The 22,445-nt window shown below is 40.1% G+C and overlaps 2 protein-coding genes across 16 annotated transcripts in view; one reads left to right on the top strand and one right to left on the bottom strand.

Annotated features, from left to right (window-relative positions):
* Positions 1-9,525, bottom strand: part of LNP1 (leukemia NUP98 fusion partner 1) — a 42,265-nt gene extending 32,740 nt beyond the window's left edge. For 5 of the 13 annotated variants that reach the window (XM_061381452.1, XM_061381885.1, XM_061381529.1 and 2 more), the window contains exon 1: positions 8,106-8,489. Coding sequence is in view for 1 of the 13 variants with exons in the window: in XM_061382305.1 (XP_061238289.1) it covers positions 9,431-9,525 (95 nt within the window). In the remaining 12 variants the exon portion in view is untranslated. Of the gene's footprint in view, positions 1-8,105; positions 8,490-9,430 lie in introns of those variants that run through there. The other 8 variants (XM_061381609.1, XM_061382145.1, XM_061381695.1 and 5 more) reach the window with 4 other exon arrangements.
* TOMM70 (translocase of outer mitochondrial membrane 70) overlaps positions 8,608-22,445 on the top strand; it is a 37,620-nt gene continuing 23,782 nt past the window's right edge. Inside the window, exons 1-2 of one of the 3 annotated variants that reach the window (XM_061381000.1) lie at positions 8,608-9,439; positions 20,884-21,057. In XM_061381000.1, the coding sequence (XP_061236984.1) occupies positions 9,113-9,439; positions 20,884-21,057 (501 nt within the window). In that variant the 5' untranslated portion in view covers positions 8,608-9,112. Of the gene's footprint in view, positions 9,440-9,487; positions 9,616-20,883; positions 21,058-22,445 lie in introns of those variants that run through there. The other 2 variants (XM_061381174.1, XM_061381087.1) reach the window with 2 other exon arrangements.

Here is a 22,445-nt window from a genome sequence, read left to right as displayed (position 1 = left end):
CTCTCTCTTTCTGCAGAAGGCTCAGAATTTTCCAAATCTCCTAGTTCCTTTTTATTTAAAGTTTCTTCTTCAATTCATCTTGCTTCTCTTACATTTTACTATAAATAGTAAGGACTACCTACAGCACACCTTCAATACTTTGCTTAGAAATCTCCTCTGCTAAATAGCCAATCATCACTCACACTTCTAATTTTTAGAAAACACTGGGACACAATTCAGCCAAGTTTTTTTGGACGCTTTACAAGAAAGATCTCTTTGCTCCAATTTCTAATAACCTTTCCCTCATTTCTACTTGAGATCTTACTGGAATGGCCTTTATCATTCATATTTCTACCAACATTCCACGACTATTCATGTGGAAGTTTTGTCTCCTATTTGGCTCTTTTCTTTCTGAGCCCTCACCAGAAACACCTTTAATGTCCTCATATCTATCAACAGTTTCTTCATAGCAATCTCGGCTTTTTTCTAGCACATGCCTCAAAACTTTTTCAGCCTTTACCCATCACACAATTCCAAAGTCACTTTCACATTTTTGGTATTTGTTACAGCAGTACTCTACCCTAGAACCAAAATATATAGGTATTTCATGGGGCTCTCCAGAGAAACAGAACCAGAAATTTATAAAAAGGAACAGATTCATGCAATTATAGAGGCTGAGAAGTCCCAAGATCTGCACTCAACAACCAGAAACCCAATAGAACTGACAGTATAAATTCCAGTGTGAAAGCTGGCAAGTTCAAGACCCCAAAAGAGCCAATGCTCCAGTGCAAGTCCAAAAGCAGGAAAGATCAATGTCCAAGCTCAAGGGAACCCTGAAGTTCCCTCTTGCACAAGGAAGGGTCAATCTTTTTTTCTATTCAGGTCTTCAACTGATTAGGGAAGGCAATCTGCTTCATTCAGTAAAACTGATTCAAATGTTAATTTCATCACCACCAACAACAGCCAAAAACCCAACCCTCTTAGAAGCACCCAGAATAATGTTTGACCACATACCTGGGCACCTTGTGGCCAGGTTGATGCATAAAATCAGTCATTAACACGGACTATTTTGGGGGCTCTGGAAGTAAAAGATAAACAGTTTCTACTGGTATGGAGCTTATGTCCTAAATAAATAATTTCAAACACTTGTGCTGAGAATGTGGACCAAGGAAACAGACAAAAGTGTGAGAAAGGAGGTGGGGGTAGGCAGAGACATTTATAGGAAGTGGAGCAATTCTGAAAGTCTAAGAGCTAGAGAATGAAATTGGAGTTACACTTTGGGAGGAAGAATCTAGTATCAAGCTGCAAAGTGGCACATGGGAGAGGTACTGCAAACAGGGAGCTAATACAGCATGCAGGAAAGATGAAGGTGATGGAAAACAAATGGAAGAAGAAGGGGAGAAACTATTCATCAAGCATCTGCTATGTGTCAGACACACTTTTAAGTGTCTTCACATATTTGAACTGGAAGTGGCAAAGAGCACAGAAAGGAAAAAAAAATCAAAAAGATATTACAATCAGCAAGACTTCAACAGCTGATTTTATGTTTAGGTATGTGTATAAAGGATGAGTTTTCATTCCAATCCCAAAAAAAGGCAATGCCAAAGAATGCTCAAACTACTGCACAATTGCATTCATCTCACACACTAGTAAAGTAATGTTCAAAATTCTTCAAGCCAGGCTTCAGCAATATGTGAACCGTGAACTTCCTGATATTCAAGCTGGTTTTAGAAAAGGCAGAGGAACCAGAGATCAAATTGCCAACATCCACTGGATCATGGAAAAAGCAAGAGAGTTCCAGAAAAACATCTACTTCTGCTTTATTGACTATGCCAAAGCCTTTGACTGTGTGGATCACAATAAACTGTGGAAAATTCTGAAAGAGATGGGAATACCAGACCACCTGACCTGCCTCTTGAGAAATCTGTATGCAGGTCAGGAAGCAACAGTTAGAACTGGACATGGAACAACAGACTGGTTCCAAATAGGAAAAGGAATATGTCAAGGCTGTATATTGTCACCCTGCTTATTTAACTTATATGCAGAGTACATCATGAGAAACGCTGGACTTTAAGAAACACAAGCTGGAATCAAGATTGCTGGGAGAAGTATCAATAACCTCAGATATGCAGACGACACCACCCTTATGGCAGAAAGTGAAGAGAAACTCAAAAGCCTCTCGATGAAAGTGAAAAGTGGAGAGTGAAAAAGTTGGCTTAGAGCTCAACATTCAGAAAACGAAGATCATGGCATCCGGTCCCATCACTTCATGGGAAATAGATGGGGAAACAATGGAAACAGTGTCAGACTTTATTTTCTTGGGCTCCAAAATCACTGCAGATGGTGACTGCAGCCATGAAATTAAAAGACGCTTACTCCTTGGAAGGAAAGTTATGACCAACCTAGATAGCATATTGAAAAGCAGAGACATTACTTTGCCAACAAAGGTCCATCTAGTCAAGGCTATGGTTTTTCCTGTGGTCATGTATGGATGTGAGAGTTGGACTGTGAAGAAGGCTGAGTGCCAAAGAATTGATGCTTTTGAACTGTGGTGTTGGAAAAGAGTCCCTTGGACTGCAAGGAGATCCAACCAGTCCATTCTGAAGGAGATCAGCCCTGGGATTTCTTTGGAAGGAATGATGCTAAAGCTGAAATTCCAGTACTTTGGCCACGTCATGCGAAGAGTTGACTCATTGGAAAAGACTCTGATGCTGGGAAGGATTGGGGGCAGGAGGAGAAGGGGACGACAGAGGATGAGATGGCTGGATGGCATCACTGACTCGATGGACGTGAGTCTGAATGAACTCCGGGAGTTGGTGATGGACAGGGAGGCCTGGCGTGCTGCGATTCATGGGGTCGCAAAGAGTCAGACACGACTGAGTGACTGAACTGACTGACTGACTGATGTGTATATTGGAAATGGCAACCCACTGCAGTATTCTTGCCTGGAAAAGGCCATGGACAGAAGAGCCTGGCGGCCTAACAGTCCCGCCAGGGACCGGGGTGGCAAAGAGTCAGACACAACTGAGTGACTGAGCATGCATGCGCAAGTGTATATTGGTACATTTACTTGTACTTGGGTAGATAGGTTGGAAAAAAGAAAGGTTCAAAAATGTTTAAGGTTTCAAGCATGAGTAACCAATAAGGCAATAGAGATGTTATGAGGAAAAAAAGGATTACGTAAAGGAAGAGAATGAGGAGCAAAGAGAATGTGTTACATTTTTTAAAAAATGAGACATCCAGGCAAAGCTGTTCAATAAACAGTAGGAAATTACAGGGCAACTACCACACAACTGCATTCATCTCACACGCTAGTAAAGTAATGCTCAAAATTCTCCAAGCCAGGCTTCAGCAATATGTGAACCGTGAACTTCCTGATATTCAAGCTGGTTTTAGAAAAGGCAGAGGAACCAGAGATCAAATTGCCAACATCCACTGGATCATGGAAAAAGCAAGAGAGTTCCAGAAAAACATCTACTTCTGCTTTATTGACTATGCCAAAGCCTTTGACTGTGTGGATCACAATAAACTGTGGAAAATTCTGAAAGAGATGGGAATACCAGACCACCTGACCTGCCTCTTGAGAAATCTGTATGCAGGTCAGGAAGCAACAGTTAGAACTGGACATGGAACAACAGACTGGTTCCAAATAGGAAAAGGAATATGTCAAGGCTGTATATTGTCACCCTGCTTATTTAACTTATATGCAGAGTACATCATGAGAAACGCTGGACTTTAAGAAACACAAGCTGGAATCAAGATTGCTGGGAGAAGTATCAATAACCTCAGATACGCAGACGACACCACCCTTATGGCAGAAAGTGAAGAGGAACTAAAAAGCCTCTTGATGAAAGTGAAAGTGGAGAGTGAAAAAGTTGGCTTAGAGCTCAACATTCAGAAAACGAAGATCATGGCATCCGGTCCCATCACTTCATGGGAAATAGATGGGGAAACAATGGAAACAGTGTCAGACTTTATTTTCTTGGGCTCCAAAATCACTGCAGATGGTGACTGCAGCCATGAAATTAAAAGACGCTTACTCCTTGGAAGGAAAGTTATGACCAACCTAGACAGCATATTGCAAAGCAGAGACATTATTTTTCCAACAAAGGTCCATCTAGTCAAAGCTATGGTTTTTCCTGTAGTCATGTATGGATGTGAGAGTTGGACTGTGAAGAAGGCTGAGTGCCAAAGAATTGATGCTTTTGAACTGTGGTGTTGGAAAAGAGTCCCTTGGACTGCAAGGAGATCCAACCAGTCCATTCTGAAGGAGATCAGCCCTGGGATTTCTTTGGAAGGAATGATGCTAAAGCTGAAATTCCAGTACTTTGGCCACGTCATGCGAAGAGTTGACTCATTGGAAAAGACTCTGATGCTGGGAAGGATTGGGGGCAGGAGGAGAAGGGGACGACAGAGGATGAGATGGCTGGATGGCATCACTGACTCGATGGAAGTGAGTCTGAGTGAACTCCAGGAGTTGGTGATGGACAGGGAGGCCTGGCGTGCTGCGATTCATGGGGTCGCAAAGAGTCAGACACAACTGAGTGACTGAACTGAACTGAGAGGTGAAGAGATAAGTCATATCAGAAAATGTGTAGATAGAGATTATATGCAGATAACCTGTGAAGTTGAAGCAATGAGATGTACATAGTTACTCATGCAGATAAAGAAGAGGATATATTTTTATGGATTCTCATACTTGAGGAAGATCTATAGGTGTGCTGTTCATAGTTGGCACTCTTAACCACATGAAGATACTCAAATCAAATTAAATTAAAATGAAAAATTTAGTTAGTTGTACTAAATACATCAAATGGCTACCATATTGGATATCAGAGATAGAAAACATTTGCAACATCACAGAAAGTTTTATTGGGCAATATGTATCTAGAGGTTTGTCAGTAAAAGAAAGAGGAGTTAGTCTCATGAAGAGACCAACCTAGACAGCATATTACAAAGCAGAGACATTATTTTTCCAACTAAGGTCCATCTAGTTAAAGCATGGTTTTTCCAGTAGTCATGTATGGATGTGAGAGTTGGACTGTGAAGAAGGCTGAGTGCCAAAGAATTGATGCTTTTGAACTGTGGTGTTGGAGAAAGAGTCCCTTGGACTGCAAGGAGATCCAACCAGTCCATTCTGAAGGAGATCAGCCCTGGGATTTCTTTGGAAGGAATGATGCTAAAGCTGAAATTCCAGTACTTTGGCCACGTCATGCGAAGAGTTGACTCATTGGAAACGACTCTGATGCTGGGAAGGATTGGGGGCAGGAGGAGAAGGGGACGACAGAGGATGAGATGGCTGGATGGCATCACTGACTCGATGGACGTGAGTCTGAGTGAACTCCAGGAGTTGGTGATGGACAGGGAAGCCTGGTGTGCTCCAGTCCGTGGAGTCGCAAAGTACTGGACAGAACTCAGTGACTAAACTGAACTGACTCTCCTGAAAGCCAGGGAAAACAACATTTCAAATAGAGAATGACCCATAGTATCCAGTAAAAGCATATGAAAACTAAAAACAATAACTTGTGACCTCTAAAGCAGTTTCAGACTAGTAATAAAGTTACAAACTGCTTATAAGAGATTTTGGATGAAATGAGTGATAAATAGGTTAAGGTAACAAGCATAAACGGTTCTTTCAAGTAATTTTTCAATGGAGAAAAACAAAGAATGGAAACCTAAGCAAGAGTTGAAAGAGAATCAGGCTAGATGTATGCCTAAAACAAGCATGTTTGTGGTCTCATTAGAAGGCCTGGCCATCAACCAATCAACCAGCTATCCACTAACTTTACCAATCAAAAAGCCTTTCATGTGGCAATGACAATTGAAAGGATAGAATTATACAAAGTTAAAGCTATGAGAAGTTTTGTTGTTTAGTCACTAAGTTGTTACCCCGTCTTTTGAGACTCCATGTACTGTAACCTGCTAGGTTCATGAGTCCATGGGATTTTCCCCAGCAAGAATACTGGAGTGGCTTGTCATTTCCTACTCCAGGGGACCTTCCCAACCCCAAGAATCAAATCCACACCTCCTGCAATGCAGGAGAATTATTTACCTCTGAGCCACTAGGAAAGCCCCCAAAGAAGCTTTGAAAGTGAAAGTTGCCTCATCATGTTGGACTCTTTGTGACCCCATGGACTATAGCCCTGCCAATCTCCTCTGTCCAACAAATTCTCCAGGCCAGAATATTGGAGTGGGTAGCTGTTCCCTTCTCCAGGGGATCTTCTCAACCCAGGGATTGAATCCAGGTCTCCCGCATTGCATGCAGATTCTTAACCATCTGAGCCACCAGAGAAGCCCAAAAGCAGCTTTAGGAATCATCTAATCCATTGGTTACATCATATAGAAAGCAGGTGTCCAGCCACACCCAAAATCTAGATTAAGAACTCAAGTGTTTTGCATCCCACGCTATTAGATGTTCAGCCTCATTCAAATGCCTCCTCAGACACAGACCAGAGAAGTGAAGAGAGTTTCGTCTATTGAGTTCCTTTAATCTAGCAAGAAAATATCTGTTAACATATATAAAACTTCAATTTTTAAAAAATGAAACATAATTCTTTTACTTCTCTCCTTTAAAATTTAGAGAAACGGAGAACTAAGCATTGAGTGTCTACTATTTTGCAACAAACGTAACACTAAAAAGACCTTGCTGCTGCTACTGCTGCTAAGTCGATTCAGTCATGTCCGACTCTGTGCGACCCCATGGACAGCAGCCCACCAGGCTCCCCCGTCCCTGGGATTCTCCAGGCAAGAACACTGGAGTGGGTTGCCATTTCCTTCTCCAATGCATGAAAGTGAGAAGTGAAACTGAAGTCGCTCAGTCGTGTCCGACTCTTAGCGACCCCATGGACTGCAGCCTTCCAGGCTCCTCCATCCATGGGATTTTCCAGGCAAGAGTACTGGAGTTACCTTAAATACCATTTAATTAAATCTTTAACGTATAACCCGTTTTCAGTATTTCACAGCTTAGAAATGCATGCATCAGTTCAGTGAGGTCACAAAGGTAGTGACAACTTTTACTCAGTTTCACATTATATTCAATTAGGAAATGGAGAAAATGGGAGGAAAGAGATGAATAGCCTAGGGAGCCGAAATTACATGTTTAACAAGGTAAAAAAGTAACAAGGACAAATTCATTTATTGATGCCAATCTTAAAAATAAAACCAACTCTTTAGATAAATAATAGCTACTTAAAATGTTTCAAGAAAGTCTTAACATTGTCTTTGGAGGGGAAAGGAGACTTCACAGTAACTTTTGTAACTTTTGATTGCAACTATAACAATCCACTGCCTATTACTATAAACCAGTTTCCTTTAAAAACTTTAAATGTTTTAGTTCCTACCAATAATTTGTAATTACTAGCATTCTACAATCCCCTGAGGCTGCAGAAAAACTGAAATTTCAAGAAAGAGAGAGTCTAACTTTGTTCTGAAAAGGCTAGGGAAAAATTACATTAAGGGACCAAAGATTTGCCTTTGGGGGTTGGGAATCAGGAAGTGAGAGAAGTCATTGCCTGCAACAATCACTATTTGATCAATTCTACTGCTATTATTTTTAGCTCATCTTTTTAGCCTGTTGCTAAGGAACTCTACAGCCTGAAAGCAATGTACCAATAGGAACCCATATGAAGCAAGAGAAAAGCAATTATCCTGACTTTCAAATTAGGCCATTCAGTCTATTTTGGTACCATTTAATAAATTATCTCCTTTCAATCTTTATGCAGCCGCTATAGTCTGCACATACATATTTTCGCTGTGTCGAAAATCCTCGGTTGTACCCAAAAGCAAAATCTTCATTTGTAAATTTTTATTATGAGGGTCTGCAGATCAGTATACCTGAAATGGAGAGCCATAGTTCTGGACTCTGATTTTCTATTAATACTTGTCTTTTATTCTTGCAAATACTAATAATAAACTTCTTGCAAGGAAAATTTTTGTATTTTAAGAAATCTGGTGCAGAACACGGTGACAGGACTTGACAAAGCTATTAGATACATAAAGCTGAAATTTCTACTTGGAACATGGCAGGACAGTGGGTGGATCAGAGCACTGGGGAGGGCGCGGAGGCTCCAAAGAGCGAGGTGTGGGCTGGGGTGTCAAATGAAATCCGGTATGACACAAATACGTACAGGAAAGATGGGAACTCTGGGTCTTCTCATTTCTACCCACTCACTTCAAGAACCTCGTAACACCCAGACGTCATCGCTCTCGTAACTGGTGCAGAAGGTGAGTCGCAGGGACCCCGTTCAAGCTGTTTCAACTGGAGCCAACCTAGATTTCCACCGAGTCTGATTTCTGCCACCCGCCGTTGCCCTCAATAACCTCAAATTCTTCCAAACTAAAATCTGGCCATGGAAGAGCTAAGAAGACCGGTAATATCGGGCTATCTTCAGCTTTTGGCTTTCCTCCTACATTTTTAAGTCCTTCCAACCCATGGTTTCCCGGGACACGCAAATAGACAGCCGAGCTAACTGCCGCGGGGCTCTAAGCAGCGCCAACGTGGCGTTAACGAGAAAACGAGGGGTCCAAATTCCACCAATGAACTAGGCAGCTCGGCCTACGCCCCGCCCACCAATATTGCCAGCCAATAATCTTCAAAACCCCTGTGTTACTCCCGCCCATTCTTAGAGCAGCTTAAGAGCCTGAAGCTTCCTCTGCTCACCCGAGCACTTTAACCCGCTGTTTATGCGCCCTTCCTTCGCTTCGCTAGCTCAAAGGGCCCTCGGCCCTTCTTTACTGAAGGCGTAGAAAGCGGCATCGGCTATCACCGGAGGCCCCGGACCCCAGAGTTTAGTCTTAAAATCAGCAGCGGTACGAAAGGCAAGAAAAAGGACTGCCTGGGACGTTCAGATCACGCCCAGTTTACCTTGACCCGGAAGTGATTTTCCACTCCTCTTTTCTCCCTGCCCCCCCTCTCCCTTTTTTGAGAAAGGAAAAGAAGGACGGCTAGGTCTGGCCCGGCATGCCTTGGGCTTCCGGTGACCTCTGGCCCTTTTCTGTCGTCCGCTCTTGCTGCCTAGCGTGCTTGTTCGCTCACTGCTTTCCTTCCCTACCTCCCTCCCGTTTTCCTTGGGACGCTACCTGGTGACTGTGGCTCCCGCGACCAGCAAGGAGGCGGTGGCGGAGGACACTCGTTATGGCCGCCTCTAAGCCTGTGGAGGCGGCAATGGTCTCAGCGGCTGGACCCGGTTCCGGGAGTGGGGTGGGCGGCGGCAGTGCGACTTCGGGCCCGGGCACCGGGAGCCTGCCGAGATGGCAGCTGGCGCTGGCGGTCGGGGCGCCCCTGCTGCTAGGAGCGGGTGCCCTGTACCTATGGAGCCGGCAGCGGCGGCGCCGGGAGACCGGGGCCCGAGGCGACTCCGGCGGCCTGAAGCGCAACAGTGAACGGAAGACCCCGGAGGGCAGGGCCAGTCCGGCCCCGGGCAGCGGACACCCCGATGGCCCCGGTACTCACCTGGAAATGGTGAGAAGCAGCCCCGGGCATGGAGGTAGAACCCGGCGGGTGCAGCCTTTCCTTGACGGGGTTGTGCCCCTCAGGGGGCTTCCCATCAGATGGAAGCTGCCAAGCGGCCGCGCAAGGGTTTAGGGAAACTCAGTTCTGGCTGCCGTTATAGGGAATGGAGTAGCCCGAGGGCACAGGTTAGCAACATTCGTTGACAGTTTCCTTTTGGTTTCAGAAAAATATATGCTTTTCTTCTCAGTGACACAGCGTTTATCTCTATCGTTGTGGGTAAGGGGACATTTGCTAATGCGATGATTGTCTCTAACTAGGGAAGGAAGCCAAATTTCCTTAACGATCGGTACATTGTGATATGAATTACCTTGATCATTTCTAAGGCCTAGGACTTAATTAGCAATAATCTTTTAATAACAAATGACTCCCTGGGTTGGGGAGTAAATACAGTGACTTGGTGGACAAGAGTAAAATGGTGTTCAGAGACATTTATTTCATCTGTAGGAATGAGGTCTTAAACTTGGGTTAGAAGCATCTTAAATTTATTTTTTTTTTTTAATTTTACCTGGAAACTTAACATGACCAAGCCTGACTGCATGATACGGATTCTCTGACGTTAAGCCAAGCTTCGGAGTGCCTGATAAATTGCTTTGTATGGTTTTGTTGGAACTATTAAATCCTTCTGGTATCTGACAGCTGTTGGGGGAGGTGGGAGGGAGTGGAATTGGCCTGGCTGCATTTAACAATACAGGAGTAAGCTGAGCGGGGTGGGGAGGATTTTTCGGAGTCTGAGATTGTATAAGGGCAGTTACAGTTAGAGAGTGAATCAGTTCAGAGAAAACTGGTCAGAAAATATATATATTTTCAAGTTATTTCCATATTATACTATCCAGAGTGAAGACATGTTTTTATTAAGTGAGTGAGTGAAAGTCGGTCAGTCTGTCTGACTCTTTGCCACTTCATGGGCTGTACAGTCCTTGGAATTCTTGGGGCCAGAATACTGGAGTGTGGGTAGTCTTTCTCTTTTACAGGGGATGTTCCTAACCCAGGGATGGAACCCAGTTCTGCCGCATTGTGGGATGATTCTTTACCAGCTGAGCTACAAGGGAAGCCCAAGAGTACTGGGTAGCCTATCCCTTCTCCAGAGGATCTTCCCAACCCAGGAATCGAACTGGGGTCTCCTGCATTGCATTCGAATTCTTTACCAGCTGAGCTATCAGGGAAGCTCCTGATAAGTAGTCAATTTTAAAGGAAGTTCTGATGTAGAAGCAAACTACCTTAGTTTAGTGCATCCTATATATCAGGCATTGTGCTAGGCCCTGAGAAAACCAAATAATCTTTCTAAGGGGAGAGTAACATACTGCTTTTAAAAAAAGTATAGCAAAGATGCAGTACGACTATGCTGGAAAAAACCTATGGACTGTGAGAACCAGGAGATGTATGTGTGTTTTATATTGGGGTCTCCAGCAGAGTTACCTTGGAAAGTCATTTTATCTCTCAGATGTTGGTGTCATCCCTGTAAGAGAAGAGAATTAAACTATTAGATCTCTTTTATTTCAGCCCTGGGAGTGGTGATCATGGCACCATGAATTAGTCATCATTTGTCTTGTTTTGATGTTTCTGAAAGTCTCTGGCCATTTCCTATTTTATTTGTTTTTAATCATGGAAGAACAGTGGATGAATAAAAAATACCTAAAAGTTCTCAGTTCTATGTGCTGTGCTGTGCTAAGTTGTGTCAGTTTGTCTGACTCTCTTCGACCTTATGGACTGTAGCTCGCCAGGCTCCTCTGTCCATGGGGATTCTCCAGCCAAGAATACTGGAGTGGGTTGCCATGCCCTCCTCCAAATCACCAAAAATAGTTTCTATTAAAAAAGCTAGGCTCTGATATTGCAGTTTCAAAAATGACCTACTCCACCTCACCTTTTTGGCATTTGATAGAATTTAGCATACTGTCAGATTTTAGATTTCCTTAAGCCCCATTTCCAGTGTTTCAGCATTGTCTAGGTCAACACTGTGATAATTTTTAAATTTCATGGTGTTTTGTGGTTTTACCAGAACAGTTTTTTAGTTCACATCATTGCTGCTAAAAATTAGACTTCAATATTGACTTCTTTGTATAACTTGAACTGCTTTAAAATGATTACTTCTGACCCAAAATAAAACTGAGCAAAACACTTGCACATACTGTTCTTGTGGATTTTATGGAGTTGTACCTATAATCTTACTTTGAATTACTAGATGATACTTTAGTAAAGCAACAGTAAAAATGTCTTTGCCATTTTTTTAATGGAAATTTGTATTGCAACTCATGATGATCATTGTATATTGAAAAACTTTGTTCTTTTTTTTTATAGCCTGGTCCTTAGAGTTATTATTAGACTATTTGACCACAAATGGTAATTTATTATTATCTGTGGTTGGAGAAATTGTTTTATATTTGAATAGCACCTTTAAATTGTCTACCTCAGTGGGCTTTGTAAATAAGAAAACATTTGTTTGAACTGATTGAAAAACTGGCAGAATCCTGATGCTCAATTCTTTTCTACCTAATCAATAGTTGTAATTTTTAAGGAATGCAGGAATGGACAAATATTGTCAGTTTAGGGCTCAGTATCAGTGAGCAGAATGGAAAATCAGTGGTTATTGTTTGTTGGCTTATGTTTGCCTTAATGTAAAACTGAACTAATTACTGGGCTCCTGTCTATTGGGTTTGTGATACTCATGTCCAAACAGACTATACCAAATTGGCTTTTTCTGGGATAGCAAATACTTGTAAAGCAAAAAATTCATATTTTTGTTTAATTAATGGGATTTCAGGAGTTCACCAAAGGAAGGCATCTAATTACAGTTGATAGTGTGAGACAGAGGTAAAGTATTAAATCATTTTCCACTTTGGGACATTATAAAATCTACCGTGATGTGCCATTTTGTTTCAGTAATTTATTTTGAAAACTTGATAATTAACAAAATTTTTCAAAGTTTGTAAGGTTCTTTGTGAATCTTCTAATCCACAGGACTTCTCAGTCTCTGGGCCTGAGTTATCACAGGGCAGCATCATATTCAGATACACACCAGCCATGGTATCTGGCTGTACAGATGTCTTACATATTTCTTTTTTCAAACAACTTGTGAATTTTTAAAATGTGCATTTATTTACTACTGACTTTATAAGTAGTGTTTTATCCAATTGTTGTCATTTGATTACTTAAAAAAGCAGTTATACCAGTTCAAGTTTTTTTTTTTTTTTTTTAATGTTGCACAAGAGTGAAATGTTTAGGAACCACTAATCTAAGTCAGTCCTTTAAAATAGGAAGGGAGAGATGTGTGTAAACATTTTAATTAAAGAGGTCAAAAACTGATAACCTGTTATCAGTCATGGTTGAAATTAAATAATTCCTACCCCAGCTCCAGTGATCTGTTTCTAATCTTTTTTTTTTTTTTTTAAATCAGGATCACCAGTGACATAAGACCAGTGAACACCTTTCACTCTTCATCTTCCTTGATCCTTCATAGTATTTCACATTATTGTCTCTTAATTTTGTGATTTTTCTTTTGGTTGCTGAGACACTATGTTCTCTGATTGTAGTTTTTTGTGGTTCTATCACAGGCTTTCTTAATGCTCTGTACCGTCACTGGATGCTTATTTGCCCTCCAGAAGCTTCACTTAACACTTACATGATGACCCCCTAATTTCTTGTTTATAGCTCAGACCCCTCAAAAGACCTAAGACCCAAATTTACAGGAAATCTTCACCTCATTACCTTTTAAGTGTTTAACATCGGATTCTCTTGAGAATATTCCTTATCAATGTGGTTCATCTAACTAGTTTTCCAAGCCAGAAACTTGTGAACTATCTTCCCTAACTCTGTATTCTTTTCATGTTCTCCACATCCAACCTAGAAAAATATCCAGAACATTCTACTTCTTAAGTATCTGACTACTCTTCTTTCCCACTGCTATTATATCTTGACTGAATAACTCTCTTTATTGTCTTCCTCCAATCCGTTTTGTCACTAATAGAGTAAATCCTAACAGTTCCATGCTTAAAACTGTTAAGTGGTATTCTGGTCATTGCTCACAGATAAGTTCAAATTCATCATGATTCAAGACTCTGTGGTCTTGTTCTCGCTTATCTCTTTTCTCCATCTCTTGCACTTCCTCTTGTTTCTTGCCTTTGGATGTTCTGTAACACTGTCCATTATGTCTACCTTTTTATCCTTCAAGTCACAATATATAGGCCATTTCACCTTTTCTGAAACCCTTTTATACCTAAGCATTCTGTTGTGTGATTGATTACATCACACTCTGAACTTTTCTCTTCCATAGCACTTAGTACTAGAGTTGTTTATTCATGTCGTTGCTACTAAACTCAGGAATCTGTAAAGACTGGGACTTGCTCTGTCTTTGCCATTTTTCAGAACTGGCACTTGGAAAATGTGAGTAAGTGAACCAGTGAAGTGTCATTATTTGACATTTTTTAAAAAATTCGCAGAAATTGAATACTTTTTCAAAATTTCCAGCTTTTCATTTGTATTCTATCCTGGGGAAATTTGTGTTAACAGTCTTAAACCTCATTTAGACATTCTTTTTATAAATTTCTTGATTTTGTATGAACTCAAACCATAATCCTGCAGAGGTAGCATCCTTACAAGTGAAAGTCACTCAGTCATGTCATTCTTTACAACCCCATGGACTGTAGCCCATCTGGTTCCTCTGTCATGGAATTCTCCAGGCAGGAATACTAGAATGGGTAGCCGTTTCCTTCTTCAGGGGATTTTTCCCAACTCAGGGATTGAACCCAGGTCTCCTGCAGGCAGATTCTTTACCATCTGAGCCACCAGGGAAGCCCTCCTTACAAGTATATTCTTCTTAAAGAGTTCTCTGTATTATGATTTAGTAGGTGGGGTTGTATGTAGATTTTTTACATTTCAGGACATAATCTAGAAAAGAACTTTCTTGTTATCTTTAGGTATCTTTTATCTTAAACTTGATTTTTTATAAAAGTAGCAATTGGTCAATAAAGTATTGAAAGATTGTTTCTTATGTGGTAAGTGTTTCAGACTTGATTGCTACTTTCATAAAGCTAGGATTCAAATTTTAAAATATGCCTCTGGAATTTGGTAAACTTAAGGGAATAAAACCATTGAAAAGAAACAGTATGCAACCACCTCATGTATATTCTACTGCTGCTGCTAAGTCACTTCAGTCGTGTCCGACTCTGTGTGATCCCACAGACGGCAGCCCACCAGGCTCCCTCGTCCCTGGGATTCTCCAGGGAAGAACACTGGAGTGGGTTGCCATTTCCTTCTCCAATGCATGAAAGTGAAAAGTGAAAGTGAAGTCGCTCAGTCGTGTCCGACTCTTCGTGACCCCATGGACTGCAGCCCACCAGGCTCCTCCATCCATGGGGTTTTCCAGGCAAGAGTACTGGAGTCGGGTGCCATTGCATGTATATTCTAACTGGATGTAAATGTGTAATTATGGTGATGAGTTCCCTCTTACCCACTGTTTTAGCTTTCTGTAGTTTCAGCTAACCTCAGTAAACCATGATTTGAAAATGTTAAATGGAAAATTCCAGAAGTAAATAGTTCATAAATTTTAAATTGTGTGCCATTCTGAGTAGGTCCTGCTCTGGATGTGAATCATCCCTTTGTCCAGCACATCCTGTCCCTTAGCATTCAGTTAGCTGTCAGATTGACTGTTGCACTAGTAACCTGTATTTTACTTAATAGCCCAGAGCACAAGATTAGTGATGCTGGCAATTAGGACATACCAAAGAGAAGCCATTAAAGTTCTTCTTTTCAGTAAAAAGGTGAATGTTCTTGACTTAATAAGGAAAGGAAAAATAATCATATGGTGAGGTTGCTAAGATATATGGGAAGAATAAATCTATTTCTGAAATTGTGAAAGAACGAGAAAGCTGTGCTAGTTTTGCTGACACAGACTGCAGAAGATATAGCTACAGTGTGTTAAGATGGAAAGGGCATTAAATTTGTACAATGAGATACTTTGAGAAAAGACCACATTCACATAATTTTTATTACAACATATTGTAATTGTTCTACTTTGTTATTACTTATGAATCTCTTATTGTGCCTAATGTATAAGTTAAGCTTTATCCTTGATACATGTATGTAGGGAAAAAATGTATATGTAGGCTTTGGTACTATTTGCAGTTTCAGGCAGTCACTGGAGACAGGAGTCTTCGAATGTATCTCCTGCAGATAAAGTGGTGATTGCTATACCTATTCTATCTCCTTACACATGGATTAATGTACCTAATTCTAGCTCATTCTTTTTACCATGACTATATGTTTCTGATCACCAGAGTGTTTTTTAAACACTTGCTAAGAATTTACAGTGATTCCTTATTGCCAAATCTATATCATTGATAATTCTAAAGGTTCTTATTATAACTTGAGAAAGTAGATGGAGTTGGGTAGAAAGTAACTGAAAAGCAGTGCAAAGGATTCCTGGGAGTTGGAATTAAAATCCCCTATATTATAAAGAATTGGGTAGTTATATATTTTCCAGTTTAAATTTTTTCTTCCAATAAATTTAATTTCTGCCTGGTATTGGCCTCAAAGCTTATGAAAATAATGTCTAATTATGATCTAATTACTATTATTAATGTCTAATTATTATCTTTAGGTATCTTTTATCTTAAACTTGATTTTTATAAAAATAGCAATTGGTCAATAAAATATTGAAAGATTGTTTTTTATGTGGTAAGTGTTCCAGACTTGATTGCTACTTTCATAAAGCTATGTAAAGTTTTATGTAAAGTTTCATAATCACTATGTTTCTATGTTTCACTAATCTACTATGACATAGTAGAAGGCTGGTGTTGATTGATAAGCTCACGTTTTCTTCTAAATTTTATCATTGGGCCAAAATAATTAGCTTTTCTGTATTGTCCCTGTGGTAATGGCATTCTTTCTCTTCATTTTTATTAATGAAGGGAAGCAGTTAGACAGTAATGTGGCTGTGGAGGGAGTGTGGTGAGCAGAAGGTGATAGTGAGGTTCACTGAGACATTGCTCTTCCCAGATGTGGTTTGGTTGCCTTCTGGAGTGACAGTGGATGAAAATTTGCAGTTTGGTGATTTGCCTGTGTAATTTGATCCTTGTCCACTCAGTGTCATTCAGAGCATCATTTTTTTTTCCTAGTACAGTAAGGAAAGGAAATTAAGCAGGTTCTGATTTTGACCCTAAGAGACAAAAAAATCTATAATAATTTTTAAAGGGAATCTATTGTAAAACGTGACTAAATGGAGGGAAATGGTAAGTGAAAGAAGTAAACAGTCCATAAGTGTTCTTGAACGTTTGTGTTCAAAATGTCTTGGTTGGTTTTAGGTTGATTTAGACTTTGCTGTCAGGGCTTCCCTAATAGCTTTGCTGACGTTGCTATCAGGGCTTCCCTGATAGCTCAGTTGGTAAAGAATCTGCCTGCAATGCAGGAGACCCCAGTTTGATTCCTGAGTTGGGAAAATCCCCTGGAGAAGGGCTAGGCTACCCACTCCAGTATTCTTGGGCTTCCCTTGTGGCTCAGCTGGTAAAGAATCAGCCCACAATGTGGGAGACCTGGGTTCGATCCCTGGGTTGGGAAGATCCCTTGGAGAAAGGAAAGGCTACCCGGTCCAGTATTCTGACCTGGAGAATTCCATCGGACTACAGTCTGTGGGGTCACAAAGAGTCAGACACAACTGAGCGACTTAAAAAAAAAAAAAAGACTTTGCTGAAATAAAAATAAGAAGTACCCATCTTTCTAAGGAGAGGAAGCCTTGTATACCTTTCCATATTTCTCTCTATTCTTTTAACTTATCTGCACTCACATGACTACCTCTCCTGGTATTCTGTGTGATATCCTGTATGTAGCCTTAAACTTCCAATAGACAGGAAAGAGTTCATTGCCTGTTTGTGCTAATGAAACAAAGTCATTACTCTGACCCAAGAAAGTTCTTTTTTAATCCTCAAATCTTCAGTAAAAATAATAGTCAAACATACTTCTCACAGGCATTTAATATAGCAGCTTACTTTCTATGTCAGCAGTCCCTAGTGTATTAGGCTGTGTATTAGCCATGTTCTCAATGACTTAGAAACATTGTAAACTTTTTATAAGAAATTGAAATAATGTTTATCTTGTTGTATTTAACATCAAAAGTAATTGAGTTTCATTACTTTGAAGTTTTTTTGGAGCACATAAAACTTTGTAGTCATGTTTTCTTGGTAGATTGTACCTTTTATCAATAAAACTGCCCTTCTGTGCTCCATCCCTGGCATTTGAATGGTATTTTGTCTGATACTGCCTTCTTTTTTGCAAGAATTTGCATTCTGTAACTTTTTTATGTGTTTTTTTTTGACCTGTCATTTTGTTTTAGCTCATGCCTGTAGGTAGCATGTAGTTATTTTTTTAATAGGGAGATTTAAGCTGCTCACATTTATTGTTATTATTGACGTGTTTGGTGATTCTTGCCATATTTACTCCACCTTTTTGTTTCTTCCGTGATCCTCCCCTTCCTGCTTTTTTGTTTTGTTGATCATCTCCCCCACTTTGGAGTTCATTTTTAGTGGTAAGGAAGTTGTACACCACAGTTTCTGTTCTGGTGTTAAACCTTAAATGCTAATTTAGCTACGTATAAGATTTTAAGTTCAAGATAATCTTTCTTCAGGACTTTGAAGTTGTTGCTCCATTGTTTTTTAAGACATAATGTCGGTGATAGTCTGACCCCAGTTTGGTTTTTTTTTTCTTTGTAGGTAATCTGTATGTGTGTGTGTGTATGTGTATATAATTTTTTTCTACCTGAAAACTTTAAGGATTTTTACTGTGAAATTTCACCATGATATATCTAAAAATGTGTGTCAGGAATTTTTCTGATATTTTCTTAAGACACTCCTTTCTATGCCTTTCCTTCTAACGTAGATAGATGTTGGAACTTTGGGATTTATACTCCTTATATCTAACTTTTTTCCAAACTTCTCATCTCCCTGTCCTCTATTCTTCTTGCATTCTGGCAGATTCACTTGCCTCTGCCTGCTGCTTGTTTGCTCCCCAGTTATGCCCATTCTAATATACAGTCCACCTATTTTTATCATAATAATTCTTTTTAATTTTCAAGATGTTTAATTGGTGCTCTTTAAAAGCAGCCTTTTTTAAAATGAATGTGGTTACCTCTCATTCCTCTGATGTTAAATTTTCTGTTTGCTTTGTTTATCCTGCTTCCTCAAATACTAGTTTTTTAAATATGAGTAGGGTGCCTCTCTTTTGTGGTATTAATTTTCCTTTATGTTAGCAATTCTTGACAATATGGTTTCTTTGAAGACAGACATAGTGTGTTTGTCGCTGGTCTTTCAGGTGGAGGGGCTCCTCGCTCCTTCTGGATGATGCAGCCCTAGACCAGCGTGACTTCTGTTTCTCTAGTGGAATGGGAGGTTGATGAGGTCGCTTTAAGTGCAATTTTCCAGCAACTGGAAACCACAACTACATTAGAAAGTCCTAGTTGTCTTCTATTATGAATGTGCCAAGGATTTTTTTTACTGTCAAAGCTTTTGCAAGATGGTTACGGCTCTTTAGAGGTAGAAGATTTCATATATTACTCTTTTTGTGTCTTATTCGACTCCTTTCATCCATTTGCTTCTTTTTAAAATATGCACGTTTCTTATTGGCTTTCCTGGTGGCTCAGCTGGTAAAGAATCTGCCTGCAATCCGAGAGACCTGGGTTCAATCCCTGGGTTAGGAAGATTCCATGCAGAAGGAAAAGGCTACCCACTCCAGTATTCTGGCCTGAAGAATTCCATGGACTGTATAGTCCGTGGGGTCACAAAGAGTTGGACACGACTGAGCTGCAGTCCATGGGGTTGTGAAGAGTTGGACACGACTGAGCGACTTCACTTTCACTTTTCACTTTCATGCATTGGAGAAGGAAATGGCAACCCACTCCAGTGTTCTTGCCTGGAGAATCCCAGGGACGGGGGAGCCTGATGGACTGCCGTCTGTGGGGTCGTACAGAGTCGGACATGACTGAAGCGACGCAGCAGCAGCAGCAGCAGCAGAGCGACTTTCACTTCACTTCACTTATTGACACTAGCTAGCTTAAACTAGCTGTTTAATATTCTGAACTTAGAGTTCCCTACACATCTTTCTTTGCACACTATACTTTTTAAAAACTAACTGTAGTTTCATTTAGACTAAAGGAGAAGGGAAACAAAAGGTAAATGGAAGAAAAAAGTAGCAAAAAAAAAGAAGAAGCATGAGTAAGGGAGAAGATAACAGATATAAAAGCTTACTCTCCTCCCATCATCTCTTCATGACTGAGATGCCTTAGGTCCCAAGCAACTTACTCTTCGCAAGGTGAACTCACAGGGGCTCTGTGAGTTTGTTGTGGGGGCAGCTACTTCTGCTTTTGCTTTGTAAGTGTTTACCTGTTGGAAATACATGGGTTCTTTCATAATCACATGTTTGTTAAACATCACATATTTGATGTTGACGAAGTTTGGGGTGAAGACGTGCCGCAGAGCTCTTGGACCTAGTAGCTTGAACCTAAATAACTGGATTTATCTACAAAGATGCTTCCCAGATGTTTACTGAAGCTTTTGCAACTGTCCTCTGTGGCTGTTAACTACCAACTCATGAAATATGTGAATTGGGTCCTCTAGGAAGCAGATACTGAGACAAAGATAGGAGTGCCAAAATTTTATTCATTTGCAAATAATAGATTTGGGATAACAGTTGTAATGAGGATGGCAAAGTGTTTCTAGTATCTGTTCTACACTGTTGACCAACAACCTAATTGAAAAACACCAATACATGTGATTAAATGGTTTTCAGAATGAAAAAGTCAAATAACCAATAAATGTGAACAGATTTTCAAATTCATTTATAGTGGAGAAAATGTGAATTAAAATAATATCAGAATATTATGTTACACTGGGGTTTTGCAACTTTGGCACTATTGACATTTTGGATCTGATAAGTTGTTGCGGGGTGCTGCCCTGTACATCGTAGAATGTTAGCAGCATTCTAGTATCTACCTACTAGATACCGGGGGCATCTCCCCCAACCCCTAGGTGTGAAAATCCAAAATGTTGTCAGGCATTGTGAAATGTACCCTAGAGGGAAAATCATCCCTGATTGAGAACCACAGTTTTATGCCCATTAGACTGGATATGAAAACTCTTGCTGGCAGAGTTTGGTGGGAAAGTGGTATACCTTAAAGCAATACAGCCTTTTGAGGGGGAAAGTGTCTTTTTCAAGTTAAAGATTTATAAAATTTTTGATTTGGCAGTCCTATTAAAGACTCTTGTCTCCCATGAAGATGTAAATATGAGTGGCTTGCATTGTGAACGCCCATTCTGCCCTTCCATTTTTTTCTTCAGTGTGTCATGTAGTCACTGTGATCTGAATCTGTTACTGCGTATTGATAAGTGTTTCATAATTGTTTCCTTGTATTTCAGAACTCGCTTGATAGAGCCCAAGCAGCCAAGAACAAAGGCAACAAATATTTTAAAGCAGGAAAATATGAACAAGCTATTCAGTGCTATACCGAGGCTATCAGTTTGTGTCCTACAGAGAAGAATGTTGACCTTTCCACATTTTATCAAAACAGAGCTGCTGCCTTTGAGCAATTGGTATGTACCGTAGGTTGGTTTTTCTTTTTTTTTCTTTATTTGCATAATGTTTCAGCTAATGCCACTCAAATATGTCTAATACACTTTTTGAAGTTGTTTTGAAATTATAGGAGTTTTGTTTTGTTTTTATATCCTTTAAGTACATAGGTTTTTAAGAACAAATTTTAGTTTTGTTCATTCCACATATAATCCAAAGTTGTATATATCAGGTTTTATAAAATTAGATAATAAAGAACGTTAATGTTTCTGGTGACCCCATTCACCTCAGCAGTTTAAGTCTATTTCTTCAACTTTTGCCTCCATATAAGCATATGTGGGGGAAAAAAAGACTAAAAGATTAATTCCCATTACATTGTTTGCAATGTATCTTTCCAGTTGCCACTGTTTCTGGTACAGCTTTTCATAGCACACACAGATCTGTTTCATTCTTTTTAAAGCCAATAGGTAGTAGCTGTTATATAGCTGTATAGTGGAAGTGAAGTGAAGTGAAGAGTCGTGTCCGACTCTTTGCAACCCCATGAACTGTAGCCTACCAGGATCCTCCGTCCATGGGATTTTCCAAGGCAAGAGTACTGGAGTGGGGTGCCATTGCCTTCTCCAGGGGATCTTCCCGACCCACGGATCGAACCCGGGTCTCCCGCATTGTAGGCAGACACTTTACCATCTGAGTCACCAGGGAAGTCTACAGTGGAAAACATCTCCCTACTGATGAGCATTTGAATTACTTCCTCTTTTCCCTGTTGCATTCAGTGTTGCAGTAAATATTTTTTAAATACTTTTTTTTTAACATACTTTTCTGAGAATAAAATTAAGAAATGGAATTATAAAGAGATAGTACCTATTCTAATAATAATATTTGAGCATGCTTGTTTTCTAGTATCTCACTGTGTAAATTGGTCTTAATATTTGCCACTCTAGTAGAAGAAAAATACTATCTTCTCATTTTTAATTTGCACTTTTTGAGATGTTGGTGATGTGGACCATCATTTTCTATGTTTATCAGTCATTTGTAGTCTCTGCATTCTTTGTTCAACCATATTTTGTTGACTGTGTTATATATGAAAGGTTACTGTAGTAGGAGCCTAGGTCTGTAAAAGCAGACAATTATGCATCGAACTCAAAGATCACTCAACAGTGAACTGTTAAATGACATTTGGATAAGCCTTTGATTCTCTAATAGAGGAATGATTGAGGTTGGTGTGTCAAATAGTGGAGAATAGAGTGTTACAAATGGAGAAAACAGTGTATGTAATTGCTTCTGAGGCAGAAAAGAGTTTGCCATGATTAAAGAAGTGTGGATAAAGGATCCTGGGATATAGAGAGATGAAATCGGAGAGGTTGCAGAGGCCAGATCAAGCAAAGCCTTGCAATAGCAAGAAGTTTGGATT

The sequence above is a fragment of the Bos javanicus genome, chromosome 1 (genome assembly GCF_032452875.1).
Source record: "Bos javanicus breed banteng chromosome 1, ARS-OSU_banteng_1.0, whole genome shotgun sequence".
Classification (NCBI taxonomy): Eukaryota; Metazoa; Chordata; class Mammalia; order Artiodactyla; family Bovidae; genus Bos; species Bos javanicus.
The sequence above is the reverse complement of the archived record's forward strand: the minus strand, read 5'-3'. Positions and strand labels throughout refer to the sequence as shown.